Consider the following 19679-nt stretch of genomic DNA (forward strand, 5'->3'; position numbering starts at 1 on the left):
TTATTGTTTGTCATAAGAAGGAAATGATGAATATTTCAAAGCCATTTGAGAGGAGAAATTTTTAAAAATTTGTTTTAAAAGTTTTAAAGTCAAAAAACTTCTCTTCAGAGGGGAAGAAAAATTGAGGAGAGAGAGAGAGAGAGGAAGAAGAAAAAGAAAAAGGAGGAGGCAAAGGAGGAGGGAGTGTGGAGAGGAGAGGAGGGAGAGAGATGCTACGGCTGTTTTGAGTTTGGATATTACACTCTTGCTACCCACACCCAAAAAAGGTGAACTTGTTTTGATAAGATAAAATGGAAACTTACAGTTTTGCACAATGAAACAAAATTTAGAATTATTATTTAAATGAAATGAATCATTTGAGTGTGGCAATGGTTCAACATAACTTGACATAACTTTGCTCTCTGAACCTTGATTTTATCAGAAAACTGATTTGCTGATTTTATCAGCAAAACTCAAGGGTCATCACACGCTCCGGCTTTGCTGCTCCACCTTCAACATGGTCACCCACTAATGTTCCTTGTTTTCTCCACCAAGACAAAGCCATATGAAATGGTTTCAAGCCCACAGCAAGCCCGGAATGTTCTGCTTTTACTTCATGTTCCCTAAAAGCCTGCTTTCCTGGCACTGGAGGGACAGGGAAGTTCAGTGGTTTGGCGCTGACACCAGCTGAACAGGAACTTACAGCCAAGGAGATGGCTCCTAAAGGACTGGAGGATGACGATGACGGAGAGGATGGGGATGATGATGACGACACACATTTATTGAGCCAGGCACTGAGCCAAGGATTTTATGTGACTTATCTTATTTAATGCTCATGGCAGCCCTTGAGGTAGGTATGCTTCTAACCACTATGTCAAGGATGAGAAGATTATGTCCTGGACGTTCAGTGATTTCTCCAGCTGGGAAATGGTGGAGCCTGGATTTGAGCTCTGGAAGGCTGATGCCAGATCCCATGCCTTTATCCACCCTGCCCTATGATGCCGTGATACTTAATCTCGGTTAGAATGTTATGAAAATTTACATTTCCAGCTTTGATATAAAGGTACTAGAGTTACTGTGGTTGTAGATGGACATGATATTGGTTCTTTTGCTTGGCTGAAATAACAAAAGTTAACATGATATACAATGAAAATATTATTCCAGTCTTAAAAATTAATCCCTTTGAAAAATGTTAACCTGGAATTGCTTGCTTAGTTAAGGTCCACTTTTGGTGAGAACTATGGTTACATGTCTGAGTGATCTCTGTTGTCTTCAAACTCTCGTCACTGATGCCTATGACCCCATTGACTGGCTCCTGCTTCAACAAGCCTTTCTCAAAGTGGTGTAAGGGATGAGAATAGGCGTTTCATTGGTTAAAGCCCCAAGGATAAAGAGCATTAATGTCTTGAGCAGGATTTCTCAGAGTTTTTAATGTACTGATATGTATCTCAATTTTCCCAGAAAGAGTATGCAGCTTTTTCAAAATTATTTGCTCTTAGAACATCTTGCTGGACGTGGCTTCCATGAAATATACTTTAGGGAGCTAAGGTTAGACAGTAACTGATAGTGTTTCTTTTCCCCACCTGAGTAACCATGACCACCTCCTCAAGTTCTCGTGCCACATCCTCTCCTGTGCTGTGGAGGTTGTACGAGAGCCTTGAGAAGGAGGAACAAGGTCCTCTGCCTGGCCCTGGATTCTGTGACAAGGCTGGGTTCCCCATGGGGCAGTCTCACTGTAACTGCTGCCACTGGTTGTATATTACATGGACAATGTATTTCGTGTTGCTGAGAGTTATAGGGCCAAGCTAAAAGGCAAGTTAGGACTGACCTTCTACTTTCTCTTTTGCTGTGAGTTACCGGGTACCCTAGGTTAGCAAAGCTGAGAATGAGGAAGGTCCTCAGATGAGGGTGGGAGGGTGAGGAAGCTGACTCATCCCTCCCACTCACAACCCTGCATAAATTCTCAAGGTGGCTCTTGTGGGTCTCTAATATTCACACCACAGGTCTGAGAATGGTTATGCTAGTTGTTCTCTGTTGACCCCTAGATCCATTTTCCTTCTCTGCCCAGCTTCGTTCTCCCTGAGGCTGACCTGTATGAACTTCGTCACTAAGACTCCCTTGCTGGCTGGGATGGGTTTGGCCAATGGGAGACACCAGCAGGAGAAGAAAGAGTTAGTCTTTCTTCCCCTGCTTTCTACCTGCATTGGCTCCATGGTAACAGCTCCTATTAGGGGGCACTTTTCCAGGTTCCAGTCCTCCCTGGGCTGTACTCCTCAGGGTTGGGACCCCTTCCTCCTACTGCTACTCTCTGGGCACTACAGCATCCCTTACCTTGCCCACATCTCAGTTAATAGTTTCTTCCTGAAACTCTCCTCTCCCATTCGGGCCCCTACAGGTGCAATAGAACCCTATGCTTCACAGCTCTCAGCAAGAGCTTCAAATACAAGAGATCCAGGCATTCAATCCAAGGAACAGAGCCCCTACTGTGTACGCAGGGGAGGCTATTGACCCGAGGTTCCTCCTGCCTTTAGGGAGACAAGGGCTGGTTTCACCGTGCTGATAGCCGGCAGCAGGTGAGAGACTAAAGGAATTCTAAAATCCTCATGCCCTACCCTAATTAAGTGGCTTAAGAAGGCAATTTATTAAAACAGGAGAGTCGACATATGAATGTGACATTTTTTTGTTTCCTCTTATGTAGCTCTGAGGCCTTCAGAAATATTTTTAAAAGTGAGATATTCTCAAGCAGATGTTCTCTTTTATCTCAGAGTCCTGGTCTGCGGTAGCTGGTGTTCAGAAGGCGAGAATAAGTGTCGCTATTTCTATTTCTGACAGTCCCCGGGTTCCACAGCACAAAGGAGAAAGACAGCAGAGGAATGAAGGGGCAGTCTTTAGAACACAGTCAGACAAAAACCATGGTTTAATTAAATCAGCTGCGCTGAGACGCCAGCGTAAGAACCAGCGCTGCCCTTCTCCTGCTGCTCAGCTGAATTCCATCCTGGGAACCACAGACCGTAGCAACCTGCCCATGCTCTGTGATCTGGCGAACGAAAGAGATAAAGCAGAGTCACTCCCTCACTGACTCAGAGACCCATAAAATTCAAAGGAACATAGATGGAATTTCTTCTGAGGTGAAATTTGAAAACCTGGACGGGAGGAAGGGAAGGAAGAGGAAGAAGGCAGTTAACTCCTTGGGAACAGGAGAGGCATCTTCGAGGTGCTGGGCAGGGGAGAGTAAATGACAAACGCCAGCCTCTCAGGACTGTCCTTGCTGGGGTTTCTGACACCTTCAATCAGTGGGTAAGTGGATGTGTTTCAAAGTGAAAGTGTTAACGAACCCAAGAAAAGAAACATAATGCATAATAAAAGGATCTTACAAGATGAAAACTCCCGACAAGCCTATGGCATTTTTCAGCATGCTCCTTAGGGGACAAAAAAGGCACACTGTCTTCGCTGTAAGTGTGCCATGGGAGCTGGTGGCGTCTGGGTATTTCACGCATTGTAAGTGTTTTTGATACAATACTTTGTAAAAAAATACATCCCTTTCCTCGTGAACTATGTCTCTACTTTAACCTTTTCAATTCTGTGTCCAGGATTAGGGCCATTTTAGGACTATCAGCACTGAAAGAACTGTGTTATAGACATATTTAAACATCACGGACTTGTACTTTAGAAGTAAGACATTTCTTCTTTATAAAAGAACTTCATTCATGTGATATCATCATACATCAGCTAAACATTTGTTGGGCATTCCTCTGTGTCAGGCTCTGGGTCAAGGGCCAGGGCTATAGACATGAAAGACAGCAGGCCCTGTTCGGCAGGAATTTATACAGCTGGTTGCCAAACTGGGGGTGATTGTGCCCCTGACTCCTTGCATCGCCCCATCCTCTAACATTTGACAACGTCTAGAGACATTTTTGATTGTCACAACTAGGAGGGTGCTGCTACTGGCATCTGGTGGGTAGAGACCAGGGATGCTGCTAAACATCCTACCCCAATACACAGGACAGCCTCCTGCGGCAAAGAATCATCTAATCCAAAATGTCAGTGGTGCTGATCTAATGGGAGATAGACACATGAACAGAAAGGGCAGCAAAGCGAGGTGAGTGCTCAGATAGAAGACTACTGAGGTTTTATGGGAATCCAAAGGGAAAGAGTCTTCAACTTTTAAAGTGAAGCAAATATTGGCATTTTTTTTTTTTTACCTTGAGTCATTTTGATTTGTTGTTTCAACTTTGAGCAAAAATTACTTCTAATAACAGTTCCTGAAACAGCATTCATTAGAGCATCCCAAAATCAGGGTTCATTCTGCTGGGTCTGGAAAGATGGGATCACTTGACTTAATCTGATATCAGTTTTGTGGCAGGACTATGCCAGCTGGTGACGGTGACAATGGCCTCCGTGGCCAATGTCCCAATCTCTCTATATCACCGTTGGTCTACAGTGCTGGAAAATTCTCATCAAGTATTTATTGAAATACACAACAATGATCGTGGATATCTATAAGTAAGAATCTATCACATTCTTTCTTTCCTCACAAGTCAGAAGGATAGAAAAATCCATTGCTGGCAGACTTATCTGTGAAGCAGGGCAGACCAGTTGTAGTAACTAAGTTCTATTGGCAACCACCCTCATTCCCTGTGGGGCACTGGCAATGCTCCACCTGGATCCCCATGGATTCCTTTTATAGTTTCTGCATACTCCCCTCCCAATCCCTCAAGCTTCAGTGTGCTTTTTGTTCCCAACAACTCAAATCTATACATAAGACTACCTTTGGGCTACCGTCGACACTTTGCTCCCACCTAGCGACTGAAGAGCCTGCTGGCTATAGAAGGGCCAGTTCCTTTGCCTGACGTCAGGACAACTCTGAGATGTAACTGATACCCCAGAGTTCCCTGCAGGATCAGGTCAAAGCTACTCTTTGTCTAAGATCATACCTTTGCTTGGCTTCTTCCCTCTCCCGTTCTTTCCCTACTCCCTTACCAGCCTCCCCTGGGAGCACTTCCTTAATAGATCACTTATGCGCAAAGCCTCATCTCAGGGTCTGCTTCTGGGAAACCCAGCCTAAGTCCCTTCCTGAGAATGTGTTTGCTATGGTGGTGGTGGTGGTGTGTGTGTGTCGTTGCACTCTTTGTGATGAGTTATAACTTCATCAGCTTCTTCTTCACACGTTTGCCCTGACGTGGCATATCCACACTGTCTTACATTTTCTTCCAGGGAAGTCAGCTGCTCATCCAGTCTCACTTGGTCTGTCCCAAGAGGAAATGTCTCCTTCTCTCTGTCAGGAGGGACAGGTGGGAACTCCCAGGGCCCTGCAGACTCTGCTATCAACTCCTCTGTGGCGTTGATAACTTTCAGGACTTCTGTGGAGATGTTGCAGAGAGAAACAGCAGAATACTTCTGTTTGGTCCAATAACAGAAGGGGACAGAAGACAAGAACAGCACATTAACAATGACATGGAAATTCTACATTATCATGGTGCTCATCATGCGATTGATTCTATTATAACATATACAAACATCAATGTGCCGAAAGAACGTGAAGCTAAAAAATCCACATAGCAGGAAGGAGCCTAGAGGAGGCCTGATCTGACCTGGCCTAGCTTCTGTGACTCTCACTGAATTATTTCAGATTCTTAGGGAGGGAGGAAGGAAAGCTCAAGTAGAAGCTGTTACGTCCTCTGCCCACTGCTGACAGCTTTGTATCCATTACCTAATTTTCTGGATGATATTTTACCTCCTCAGTGGAGCTTCAGGCACAGACTCTGTCAAACTACACCCATGGTGTGGTCCAGCGGGTAGCCTTCTGGACTGAGAATTAGGAGACTTGGGCTCTAGATATGGCTCTAACTTCATCTAGTTATGCAACCTTGACCAAGTCACTTCCCCATTTCTGGAGCTCAGTTTTGTCACCTGTACAATGAGAATATTGGAAAAGAGTTTCTCTACAGTGTCTTGATTGCTACTGTATTAGCTCATAGACCTATTCTCAAACCCATTCTCCCCTACTGTCCTCCACCATGGAGGCTAAACCAAAAATAATACTCCATTTCCCAGACTCGCTTACAGCTAGGGGTGGTCATGTGACATAGTTCTGACCAGTGAGCCTGAAGGGAAAGCCTACTGTGGGGGTTTCTAGACAAGCTTTTGTTTTCCTAATCAGGTAAATAGATGTAGCTGATGCTGTCCTTCTCCAGTTCTTTCTGCTTTGATCACAGATGTGCAGTCAGGACAAGGGTGAGGAGGAATACCAAAATGCTGAGTAAGGTGGATCAGAAAGAGCGAAAGAGCGTGGGCCCAGATAGCACTGGATCAGCCGGACCACTGTGAGTCACCACCTGCCTGTGAACATCTTGTTACATGAGAAAAATAACCCCTTCCACTGAAGCCACTGTTGGCCGGGTTCTCTGTTATCTCTGGCTGAATATATTCCTAACTGACACAAGTTGCTTCTAGCTTTTACATTCATGGCTCAAAATTACAAACAGTCGAGATCTGGGCTAAGGTCATTAATGGAGTAGAGGTACTTCATCCACAAAGAATTATCTGCATCTCTGAGTTCATCTGAACATATAGCACGAAGTTGTAAGCTGGAGATCAATGTTGCTTGGCAGTAATGGTTTCCATCTATTATTAATTTTATTTATCCCATCACAGGATTTGTAAACTGGAAGTCAAATATTGCCTGCACGTGTGTGTGTGTGAGTGCGCGCGTGTGTGTGTATGTTTACCAGCAAAATGTTTCGAGAAAATCTGCGATTTTAATGCCTTTGGTACCTTCTAAGGTACTTATCTGACTCATATTTCCTGGCCAACATACTAATGATAGCTATGGCTTGATTTTGCAAATTTTGTTCCTTCAAGTAGATTCTACCGCAGGTTTTGTTTCACTGGAGGATGTTTTCAACAGCCCTCATGCTTCATTAGGGAATAAAAGTGTCTAAGTGACAGGTTAGTGGCTGACTCCACAGTGTAGAAGCTGGTTCTGGGATTCCACACTAAGGCACATGGTCTCATACCTGTCAATCCATCCTAGGGTTAGGGAACGTGTGCTCAGTGGGCTCCTCTCCAGCCTGTCTATTCCACAACAGCCAACAGTTACACTCATTTTTGTTCAAGAGATTTTGCTACTAACCAAAAAAAATTGGGTCTGGAGTATCAGAATGGGATGGAGAGATGGTGACACAGACATGCCAGAATAAGGGCAGTATCCAAGGGAGCAGTCAGGACCAACTCTTCATTTTAGGAAAAACTTGCAAAGGCTGTCCACAACTATCATGACCCTATAACTTGACGTGGCAGATTTTGGAGATGAATTGGGCTCAAAATGATTTTGGCATGAAACAGCTGCCACTGTTTGCTTAAATCCATTTTAGAAAGGGCAATGCTGTATGTATGAAAGCAAATTTATTACTCTTCTCTTAGTAAATAAAACTTGCATCCAGAAAGTTTGCCCTTATTTGGTAGAAGAGATGCCTTTGTACATCTTTTGAAAAGAAAGACACATGAGTAAAGGATTCAGAAAAAAAAGATCACAGCATGATAGAAGAGAAAGTGAAAATTTACACAAATCTCTAATTAGTCCAGGATCATTAAAGGGCCAAAGTTATTAATGGGAATGACTTAAGAGGTGCTTAACCATGAAGAGGAGTTATCTGCATCCTGACTCCAATTAAACATATAATATCAAAGCAATAAATTGGACATCAGTGTTGCTTGGCAGTCATTGTTCCATTCCATTCATAAATAGCCTCCCTTATTTAATCATAGGAGTTGCAAGCTGGATGCCAAATATTACCCAGAGGCATGCCTTTTTTTTTTCTTTTGAGGAAGATTAGCCCTGAGCTAACTACTGCCAATCCTCCTCTTTTTGCTGAGGAAGACTGGCCTTGAGTTAACACCCATGCCCCTCTTCCTCTACTTTATATGTGGGACGTCTACCACAGCACGGCTTTTGCCGAGCGGTGCCATGTCTGCACCCAGGATCCGAACCGGCAAATCCCGGGCCAGTGAGAAGCGGAACGTGCGAAAGTAACTGCAGCACCACCGGGCTGGCCCCACAGGCATGCCTTTTGACAAGAATGCCTTCTGTGAGATAGGCACTTCCTAGTTTTCTGCAGTCCCCATTGTTCATTCTACATACTTTACTAGGGGGCCTGTGGTGTGCAGGCTCTGCTCCAGGTGCTGGGATAAAGCAGTGGACAATGGATGAAGTCCTTGCCCTCATGGCATGCCTTTAGTCCTACCCCATATACCCTATGACATATATTCTTGGCCCCTAAAGGTACTTGCATTTGCCCTTGAGTCAGAGTGAGGAGTCCCAGCAGCTGGTCTGAGGAGAGTGCCACAGCTTCACTTTGGAAGGTCTCTGGTCTGATTAAAGCCCTAGAACACTGCAGAGGGGCACTAGCCCCCCGCAGGGGGAAGTGACTGAAAAAAAAACTGCATGAAAAATGGACAAGATCTGTTTGTTTGGTGACCCAGTTTTGCTCTCGATGGGAAAACACAAATTGGAATCCACAAGCACTTGTCGGGAAGCAACCCCACCCGCAGAGAATCAAGTGTGCCTCGTCCATTACACAGGTGTGGGCTGTTGGCGGGGGATGCGGGGGTGGGAATGGACGGTGCACCCAGTGGAAGTTCAGATAACTGGGATTTAATTAGCTGGGGCACCTCCCCTCCCTGTTCCGGAGTTTACTCACTGGCCCAGTAAGAGATGAGAAGATTTGCTACAGGGCTAACAATGACTTGTAATGTAAATGTCCTGTTCCCTGCCCAGTCTAGATTTAAAAGCAGAAAGCACCTTCTACAATTACATTAAATAAAGCCATATTTAGCACTGGACAGGGTTTTGTTCAGATGAAAAGCTAGTGGGGATTCAAGGGCCCTGGCAGGGGGAGAAATGAAAAGCTAAAGGATCCTTTTTGCTTTATTGCTTACAGCCCAGAGAGATGAGCAAAACTGGCACAAAGCACGATTCGAGAGCCCAGAGAGAGCTCTCTATCACAGTAGCTGATGCTACTCCAGACGTTAATGACAAGATGGATCAGATGTGACAGTTTCATGGCATCAAATAAGGGAGAGGTGAGAGTGTGGAGAAAATCAGCTGACAGAATAGGAGCCACTGCAGAAGAAGGTTGGCCTCAAAGACATTTGTGGCCAAGGGCCCCAGAGATAATAGAATGAAAATGGCCAGTGAGCCCACATAGTCACCAAATTCAACGTTCTAGAGATCAAAGAAATACAAATTAAACAACACATTTTATTAAGTCCCACATACATGCGCAACTCCCTTTTGAAATGTCCAGCGTGTGCCAATACGACTTCACACAGCTGGAGCGCGTGCTTTGAGTTGTTGATCCACCATGGGATGCGTTTGCTCTGATGTACTCACACTCCTCGTTCTCCCGACCCCGATGGTCACCACTCAGAGCACGAGTGTCCACTTCTAGGGTTCAGTCTGGGTCACAGCCCCATGTGCAACATCAAATCAATAATGTCAACTTCACAACCTCTGGGGCTGAAGCAAACAGTCCACCCCTCGGGGTACAGAAGGTGATGAGATACACTCCAGTGTTTTCTTGATTGCTTCTCGGCGAGGCAGAGAAACAAGCAATCTTAACCAAGACTTAACAAAACATGGTTCCTGCCCGGCCGTAACCAGCAATAGGACCATGCAGACCTTTAAGAAGGTTCTGAACCACTGTGAGGTTGGGGTCCTCCCACAGTGGCCATTTCAATGGACCCAAAACTGTAGCCTTGGCAATCTCTCCATCCTGTCCCCATGCACTTTCTCTTCATATAAAACATGTTCCTAGAAACCAATTCTACCTCCATTTACTCTTCCTTATAAACTGTTTTCCAAAGACATGCAGAATGCGAGGTGCTGCCAAGGGGAGATTCAAAGTCTTCAGAATTCTAAAGAAGAAAACATTTTCACCCTAAACACTAGATAGATCTGCTTATTAGCAATCCTTGAAAATTTTCCTGAGATTTTTCCAGTGCTAGCATTCGTTTCAAAGCTCTGTGTTAGACAAAGAAATGCAAACTCATTTCAAACTGGAATAAACAGGAATGCTCCTTACCAGAATATCTCAAGCTTGTGAACATATGAGCAGCAGGGGCTCATTAGATGCCTGGCTTCATAGAAATAGAACACTGTGGAATGACAGAGGGCTGATTCCAGCCCCAGCTCTACCCTTGGGCATGTGCATGCATGTGTGTCTGCCGGCTCAGCTGAGCCAAAACAGATTTGGTGTCTGGCTGTGTATGATGAACTGGGGCTGCGACAGAGGCCTGGGGTATCTATTTATGCAACTTGATATGATATAATCTAATACAATGTGGGGGAAGCTTTGAGGATTAAATGAGGTGCACAGGTATCTGGAGCAGAAGAGAGATTTTTCTAGCTCTGCCTCAGGGATTATTCTGACACTTATAACAAGAGCAAAAAGGCTAAACAGGTCGAAGCTGAAGGGACGCTGACACGAGGGTTTTGTGAGATACAGAAACAAGCAGCGTGCTTTGAGGTCCATGGGTCAATCTAGGAAACAGGGAGGGCCGGTGGTGAAGGGACAGCCACTCCAGCAGGGTCTTGTAAAGGGCCTCCTTGCCCTTGGGCACAGCAGGCATGGAGCCTAGGGCCCATTGTTCTTTTAGGGGCCCACGAAAATGTTTTTATTTCTTTTAAAATCGGAAGAAAAAAAAAAAGAACCCTTAGGTCCAGGAACATGTTTTAATACATAATATATTTAATCTTTATACCAATAGTGGTGAAAGGTGTTTTTTAAATGTTTTTTTAGGAGGGAGGGTCCCACAAAAGTGAAAGTGCTTGGGTGCAGGAGAGTCATAAATTGGCCCTGGTCTGGCTGATCTGGAGTCTCTCTGTGAGAGGGCACCTGTGCAGCTGTGGCCTGGTGAGGCCTGTCCTCTGGGGGACTGAGGCCCTCCCCAGACATCAGTGAGGGCTCAGAGCAGCCCCATGAGTGGGCTGTTCATGAACACGTGGGAGAACCCTCCCCTAGATTCCCCTAAATAACGGAGGGAGACAATAGAGGTGGGTGTTGTGGTCTTATGGTTTCCTATTGGGGACTGATGCTAATGCGACCATCTCATCACACACACAAGACCATGAGGCTTGGGAAATTCAGGATGTACTGTGTGACTCTGAGCAAATAACTTAACCTCTCTGAACCTCAGCTGTGAAATGGAGATAACACCATCTAGCTCAAGGGATTTTTGAGAAGATTAAATCAGACAGCCAGGTGTCAAGTGTCCACACAGTGTCTGGGTCCAGAGCTGTCAGCCCCTCCTCAAACCCCTCCCACTTGCCCTGCTGGCTCTAGGTGGGCACATTATTGGTGACAGCCTCATGGCTTAGATGCCTTTCATTATGTACTGTGCTCTTAAAACATCTTTCCTTGCCTACTTGGTGTTTTGAAGAATGCTTTTTACCAGAAAAAGTTAAACTTTGCTGGTCTTTCTTTCCCAGTTTTTTTCTTACTTGTCAAGTAAGAATATTAAATTCAAAAAAGCCACTACGCTCTACTCTTGCCTGCCGCCACCATAATTTCATAAAGAAGGGACAACTTAACACCAAAAAAGGAGGGCATGATATCAGAATACAGAATGTTCTGTCTTAAGAAATGACAGTAAGCAACTTGACACTGACACTCACACACACACACACACACACACACACACCCCGACAGACACACTAACACACACAGGACCCTGATAGTTTACACACAGTTTCAGCAGACTGAACCGTATGTACTGACATGCAATAAACACAAGGTATGTCATTGCCTAGCTGGGAAACAGAACAAACGAAGCCCTCAAACATCACCTAGTATTTTCCACCATCGGGAATTTAATTCAAGGCCTCAGAAAGCATCTACTCTGTCAGGTGCTGCACTGGGCCCTGAGGGGGATGCAGAAGTGAGTAAGCCACAGTCCCAGTCAGCAGAAAGCAGAGAGGGGAGAAGGGCAGGAAGACCAACAGCGGGTAGCAGAAGACAGGACCCACCCTGCACTGTGAGCAACAGGCTGTGTGCCTGCAGAGGGAACTTTGGGGTGAATCTAGAAACACAAGAAAGATGTTGAGAAATAGAGATGAGACCAGTATTTCCCGCTGAAGGATGTGAGGAGACTGGTCTTGGAAGTGTGATGGCGTGGCATGCACAGGGAATGGCATGGCAGCCCAGGGTGTGCAGAGGATGGATGACAAATAGGAAAAGAAAGGCAGGGCCTGGGTCTTACAGTGCCCTGAATGCCAAGCTCAAGAGTTTGAGTTTTGTACTGCTGTCAATCAGGTGCCACTGCTGGTTCTTGCTGTGGCTATCAAGAGCTCGCATTTACTGAGTGCTTACTAGGTGCCTTGCTCATTTGACCCTCCTAAGCTCCCTATGATGCAGTACTATGATCACTCTGTCTTACAGATGAGGAACTGAGGCTTAGGAAGGTGATGTGGTTTGCCCTGAAGGAGCTGGGATTTGCACCCAGGTCTGCCTGATTCCAAAGCCCAGGTTCGTAACATGCCGGCAGGAGAGACTTATGCTTTAGAAAGGTGATTCTGATTGCTGTGGGAGGGACAGATTTAGGGTTGGGGAGAATCAGAGGCAGAGAAAAGCACTGGAAACTATTACTGCAGCTTGAATCAAAGGCCACAAGGGCCTGAAGTGGGGCGGCTGCAGTGGGAATAAAAGCACAGAAGGTGCAATATTCTGGAAAGAGAATGGAGAGAATGCTGTGGCTGTAGGGTGACGAAGAAGGAGATGGCAGGATGCTGCTGTGCTTTCCAGCTGAGTGATCTGGAAGAAACTGAGACCATTAAGGGAGATTTAGACACTGGAGAGAAAGAAGGGTTCGTTAAGCTTTTGAAATAAGGAAAAATATAATATTTCAAAGCTCCTTTTCTCACAACCCAAGAGGAGTGATTGCCAAAAGAGAATGACCTCCACATCATTTGTTTAGTCTTTATCTTGAATTCATATTTTTGATGTCAAGTTTCCTGAGCGAGTTTGGGGGGGACACAACCTTCAGAGTTGGCTTTAGTAAAAATGAGAAAATGGTAAAAATGTGGGCCCTCCAGTCCTCCTTTCAGCCCGTGATAAATGAATTTTCCTTAGGGGGCTAGCAGGGGGCAGTGGACATCCCAAGTAGCAGAAAGAACTGCAACAGGGGTCTTCTGAAGACATGTTTGAACACAAAGGGGTGGCTCCCATGGAGGAATTCCAGGCATAGTGGAAAAGCCTTTTACCTGTTCAAGTTGCACAGAATACATATGGCGCCACACCCTCTCCCCTGCCGAATGCTGCTCCTGAGAGACTCCTTTAGGAGGGAAGAGAAGAAGGAAGAAGCCAGCCAGCCCAGAGTTAATGTGGGTCCATTCTGTGCCTGTATGACTCCAGGCTTCTCATTGTTTCATTAACCCTCACAACAACCTGACATGGTTGATGTTTTAATTCCAGCTTTAGAGATGAAGAAACCATGGCTCAGTGAAGAAGATAAAGAACTGGGATTTGAGCCAGAGACTTTGGTCCCCATAGCCCATGCTCCTTCCCACCTGTCACACCACCTCCTCCATGCCCATAATTCCTGGACCCAATAGACTGTAGGAAGGAATGGTGAAACAGAATCGGAATGAATAATCCTATCAGTGAACAACGGATCAGCAAGAGAAGGGCCTAATACTGGGAACCCACAGGTCGTTTTGCAGCCTCTACCAACTGACATCAATCCGAATGAGTGTGTTGATTTGGCACACCACAGACGGAGCCACACAATAGAGCTTGAGATCTCCTGAGCGACAAGCTCTTGTTCTGAGCCTTACTGCGTCCACCTGGGGTTGAGCTGCCAAGGACAATCAGAGTGGAAAAGAATGTGGTCTATAAGAAAATCTGCTCTAAATGTGATCCAGACTTTACAGTCCACTCCTAACTTTTCTGTCCCATATTACAGATGCTGTCTTGGCTTTATGAAATGCTTCTATCAAACTACCAGAGTAAGCAAGCAAATTTGTCCAAATGCTCTGATTTCATGTATTTTTTCCCTTTTCAAAAGTAAGAAAAAGAAACTCCATATGTCCTCCTAAATAGTTGACAGAAATCTGCTAGAAAAATTCATGAAACAGAAGGCGCTCCGGTGATGTCTCCACAACCCGTCAAAATACATTCTCCACGAACAGACTCACGTCCCTGAAGACTGACTTGATGAAAGAGGGTGGCAAAGAACTGTGGAAAGAAAGTGAGCATGAACCTAATAAATCAGCGTATCTAATAAACTGAAACAATGAAACATGACAGAGATTAGAGAACTGACCTCTAGGAATGTTTGGGTTCTTAAATCATCTAGGTTTTGGTGGTCAAGGCCTTTTATGAAAGAAATAAGATTTTCTTTTTTTGATGGCGATTATAAAAATGAATTTTAAAAAGTGTGCTATTTGTAGTTTAGTTCCAGAATTAAACCCGCTGGTCTGTATGTTTCCCTGAGGTCATTTTCATTCCCTTCCTGGGTGGAGTCCCTGTTGTTTGATGTAGGCCATCTGAGCAAGGCCACTTCAGGACCTGGCCAAGGTGAGAGAGGAGGGGGACACTGGGGCCATTACCTTTGACCAATCCTGTGTAGAACAGGCAGCACTTCCTTTCTCGGCAGAGGAGGTGATCACGGTCATCAGTCTTTTTTGTTTTTTATACTTGTATCCTTGCTGATCCTCAGAAAAACAGCTCCTGATACTCACTGGAAACATCTCCCCACCACTGGCGTAACCAGGACGCCACCAGAGCATGCACTCAGCCCTAAAGAAGCCTGATGAGACAGAAAACCACCTCCCACATTCACTTGGAAAGGAGGTGGCACATGGCAGCCAGGGTGATCTTGATAAATGTAAGGTCCTCCTTGCTACTTCTCTGCTGAAAGCTTTCCAGGTGCTTCCTACCTTGCCCAGAATAAGAACCCAAGTTCTCTGTGTGGTCGACACAGCTCTGCTTGCTCTGACCCCTGACCTTTCTCACCTCTCCCATCACTCTCCTCTTGCCCACATTGTTCCAGCCACCCTGGCTCTTTAATCTGTTCCTTGAGCTTACACAGTCACTTCCAACTCAAGGTCTGCCTGTGTTCCTCTGCCTGGTAAGCCCGTCCTTTCAATCTTTGCCTGACTTCTTCCTTCTAGTCCTTCAGATTTCAGTCCAAAAGACATTTGGTCAGAAAGGACTACACCATCCAGGACTCATCCTCCTCCCAACTTCCTCCCATCACTGCCCCATCAAGGCACTTATCTGACATCTTCCCCTTTATGTGTTTGATGTTTGCCAGGTGACTCCTTCAATAGAAGGTAAATCCCATGAGGGCGGGGAACTTTCCTCTTTTATCCCAACTGTATTTCAGCTCTTAGAATAGTTCAACAATTAATCCAGAAGTACAAGAATATTTGTTGAATAAATGGTGAGTAAACAGAGATTCAACCTCCAGAGCCTGTGCCACCACCTCTCAGAAGGAAAGCTGGCATGTCTTTCTTTATTGTCTCCTGGACGCATTGCTGGGCCTACAACCAGGAAGCTCCGTCATTCCTTCTCCTTCCCCTCTCGCCGTGTCCCCTGCTCCCCCAAAGAACTAGTGAGCGTTTGTCCCAACACCATTTATTAAGAGTGGATCTCTTCCCAACCAGGGGTGAGAGGTGGGAGGGAATCACAAGATAAATTGTGAATTAAATTTTATTGTATTCTAGGCTGTACTTCCAGACTATTTCATTGCAATCTTGTGTCAATATCTCACAAATTTAATTACTGTGCCCTTAAAGCATAATGTAATATCTTAATAGATAGGTCCTCTTTTATTTTTTTCTAAACATTTCTAAACTATTCTTGACTTTTTTTTATATCAGAGGACTTTTTGAATCCTTTTGAAAAAGTTACGAAATGTCTGGTTCAGATTTTGATTTGAATTATATTAAGCTTCCACCCAATTTTGGAAGAATTCATCTTTACACTGTTTTCCTACTAGCAAACTGCTAGCTTTTTTTGGCGATCTGCAGTTTTCTTGTTAAGTTTCACATTTTTTGCTCCTATTATGGGTGGAATTAACATTTTATCCCCCCACCCTCCAATCTGGTTTGAAATTCATCTGCAAATTTTAGTCCATTGCAAATAACGGTGAAATTAGAAACCCTGAAATGAAGAATTCTATTGTAAATCCCAGAACCACTTGAGCTGTGCTGTGTAATTATGCCAAATGATGTGGATTTAGGAATAGACCTGCTACTAGAACAGAATTGACTTGCATTCTGCATTTATTTGCATTCAAGGTTGCTGTATTCTTTTGCAGGCTCTTTACATCTCAGGTAAATGTTTGTGATCTCTGACCTAATCCAGGCCTTTACTGCTGCCTGGGCCTCCTTTCTATTTCTCCACACTTTTTCTTTCCTGTTCTATGCAATAACTTATTTCCAACCCTTTCCACAATCTTGAATCTCCAATTCTACTCTCCTCGTACTTTCAGAAGAAAAATTTGCCTTCTAGTTCAGAGAGTTCACCCTCTCTCTTGTATCTGGACCACTCCGTCTTTGCTATTCCAATACTGAGGCCCTATCTGTTCTCTGGACCTCATCTCCTTTGTTTCCCTGAGTCCCTCACTGTTGGACATTTAGGTTGTTTCCAATGTTTCTCTACAATAAAAATACAACACTTGATGAACTGCATTGTGATATACCCTTGGCTGCTTGTCCAGTTTTCCTTGTGTACGTGATTGAAAGAACAATTGCTGGAGCAAAGGCTACACACACTTCGATTGCTCTGAGTTACCAAGTTACCAGTGTGCTAATAAATATGTGCTCCCACTATTTTGTGTGCATGAGACTGCCTGTTTCTCTGAATTCTTACCAGCATCAATTATTGCTCTTCTTAATCATCCAATTTGTTAGGCAAAGTGGCATTTCATAATATCAGTTTGCATTTTTATTGCTTGTCTGAACAAATGATGAACTTTGCCCTGTTCATGGCTGTTTTCCCAGCGCCTCAATGTGCATTTGTTGAATGGAAAAAGTGAAAAGTGAATGTGCAAACCACATGCCAAATTCTGGGCTAGGTGTTGTATTGAATACAGTTGAAATACGATTGGAGTTTAATATTTTTTCATATGCTTATTGGTCATTTATAGTCTTTTTTTTTTTTTGGTGAATTGCTTGCTTATGTGCATTGCCCTTTTATGTATTTGTGATTATGAGGATATTAGTTCTTTGCCCATTGTATATTTAAGTAACATATCTTCCCAATTATTGTTTGCCTTTTATTGTTGTTTTTAATTAACATGTCTTTTTCCCCCCAGCTTTGTTAGGATACAATTGACATATAGCATTGTGTAAGTTTAAGGTGTATAATTTGATGATTGGATATATTTATATATTGTGAAATGATTACCACAAGAGGTCTAGTTAATACCTTAATCACCTCACATAATTACTTTTTTTTTGTGGTGAGAATGTTTAAGATCTACTCTCTCAGTAACTTTCAAGTATATAATACAATATTGTTAACTACAGTCACCAGGCTGTACATCGGATCCCCTTTGACCAACATCTCCCCATCTCCAGCCGCTGGTAACTACCATTCTACTCTACGTTTCTTTGAGTTCAGCTTTATTAGATTCCATACATAAATGAGATCATACAGTATTTGTCTTTGTCTGACTTATTTCACTTAGCATAATACCCTCAAGGTCCATCTATGTTGTCACAAATTGCAGAATTTTCTATTTCTCATGGCTGAATAATATTCCACTGTACATATATACACACTACATTTTCTTTATCCATTCACCCATTGATGGATGCTTAGGTTGCTTCCATATCTTGGCTACTGTGAATAATGCTGCAGTGAACATGGGAGTGCAGATATCTCTTTGAGATCCTGATTTCATTTCCTTTGGATATTCAGTCATGTACCACATAATGATGTTTTGGTCAACAACGGACCACATATGTGACAGCGGTCCCATAAGATTAGTACCATATAGCCTAGCTGTGTAGTAGGCTATAGCATCTAACTTCATGTAAGTCACTCTATGATGTTTGCACAATGATGAAATTGCCTAATGACACATTTCTCAGAACATATCCCTGTTGTTAAGTGACACATGACTGTATACCCAGAAGTGAGATAACTGGATCATATGGTATTTCTATTTTTAATTTTTTGAGGAACATTCATACTGTTTTCCATAGTGGCTGTACCAATTTACATTCCCATCAACTGTGCACAAGGGTTCCCTTTTCTCCACACCCTCACCCACCCACACTTCTCTCTTGTCTTTTTGAGAATGGCCATTCTAACAAGTGTGAGGTGATAGCTCATTGTGGTTTTGATTTGCATTTCCCTGATGATTAGTGAAGTTGGGCATCTTTCACGTACCTGCTGGCCATTTGTATGCCTTTGGAGCAATGTCTATTCAGGTCTTCTGCCCATTTTTGAGTTGGATTGTTTTCTTTTTCACTACTGAGTTGTATGAGTTCCTTATATATTTTGGGTATTAACCTCTTATCACATATGTGGTTTGCAAATATTTTTTCCTGTTCTGTAGGTTGCCTTTTCATTTCGTTGATTGTTTCTTTCGCTGTGCAGAAGCTTTTTAGTTTGATGTAGTCCTCCCACTCATTTGTTTTTTTTTTGCTTTTGTTGCATATGCTTTTGTTGTCATATGCAGAAAATTATTGCCAAGACCAATATCAAGGAGGTTTTTCCCTAGGTTTTCTTCTAGAAGTTTTATGGTTTCAAGTCTTGTGTTTAAGTCTTTAATCCATTTCAAGTTAATTTTTGTGAGTGGTGTAAGATGGGGGTCTAATTTCATCCTTCTGCAGGTGGAATCTCTGACCCAGTTAATGGATCTGAGTCCCTTTGGTACATTCCAGGCCCTGGAGCTGCTCAACTCTTTGGCAGCGTCCCGCACAGGTGGAGAAGCCAGCACTTACTTATATGCTCTCACCTTCTCTCTTCCCCACTGGGAGAAATCATGGGCCAAGAAAGGCCCTCTTGGCACTGAGCTGTGCAGTCTTGAGGGAGGGGTGATGTGGGTAAAGTCAAAATGTTACTCTTACCCTCTCCAATGTGTCCAGTCTCAGATTGTTTTTTGCTCCAACAGTGTGCTGGAACTTCTCCTCTGGCTTCCTATACTTCCACAAAGGCTCTCTCAGATGTGGGTAATTGTCAAAGTCAGTGTTCTCCAGGGGCTCCTAGGCCATACCTGAGAGGGGCTGGAGCCTGTGGATGGGCCACTTCAGGGTCCACAGCTTGGACCAAGGTTTGAATGCCTACTACCTGATGCACGCGTGGCTAGAGTCCCCCTGGGTCCCTTGGCATATGGTGCTGGATCCCAGAGCTCTCACAAAGGCACTTTTGTCTGTGGATGGATGCCGCATTGTTGTTGAGAGGGGGATACAAGGAAGGGACATTTTATTCGGCCATCTTGCTAATGTCACTCTTCTGTGAGTTCTTAATTTTATGCAGCATATATTTTAATCTTTTAAGGTTTCTGGGCTTTGTTATCCCAATGTTATAAAACACTCACCTATAATTTATTCTATCAATTGCATATTTTCTTTTATCTAACATTTTAAACTCCTACCCATTGAGAATTCATTCTTATATTTGGTGTGATGGATCCAATTAATTTTTTAAATCAAATGATTACCAGCTTGCACTGGATGATCTGTT

The 19679-nt window shown here is 43.9% G+C and overlaps 1 protein-coding gene across 9 annotated transcripts in view; it reads right to left on the reverse strand.

Moving 5' to 3' along the window:
- MYRIP (myosin VIIA and Rab interacting protein) overlaps positions 1-19679 on the reverse strand; it is a 340832-nt gene that overhangs the window by 12665 nt on the left and 308488 nt on the right. For 6 of the 9 annotated variants that reach the window (XM_070577181.1, XM_008522801.2, XM_070577180.1 and 3 more), the window contains one exon: positions 5182-5376. The exons of the other annotated variants lie outside the window; for them this stretch is intronic. In XM_070577181.1, the coding sequence (XP_070433282.1) occupies positions 5182-5376 (195 nt within the window). The remainder of the gene's footprint in view (positions 1-5181; positions 5377-19679) is intronic. 9 annotated transcript variants of the gene reach the window in all.

The sequence above is a fragment of the Equus przewalskii genome, chromosome 15 (genome assembly GCF_037783145.1).
Source record: "Equus przewalskii isolate Varuska chromosome 15, EquPr2, whole genome shotgun sequence".
NCBI lineage: Eukaryota > Metazoa > Chordata > Mammalia > Perissodactyla > Equidae > Equus > Equus przewalskii.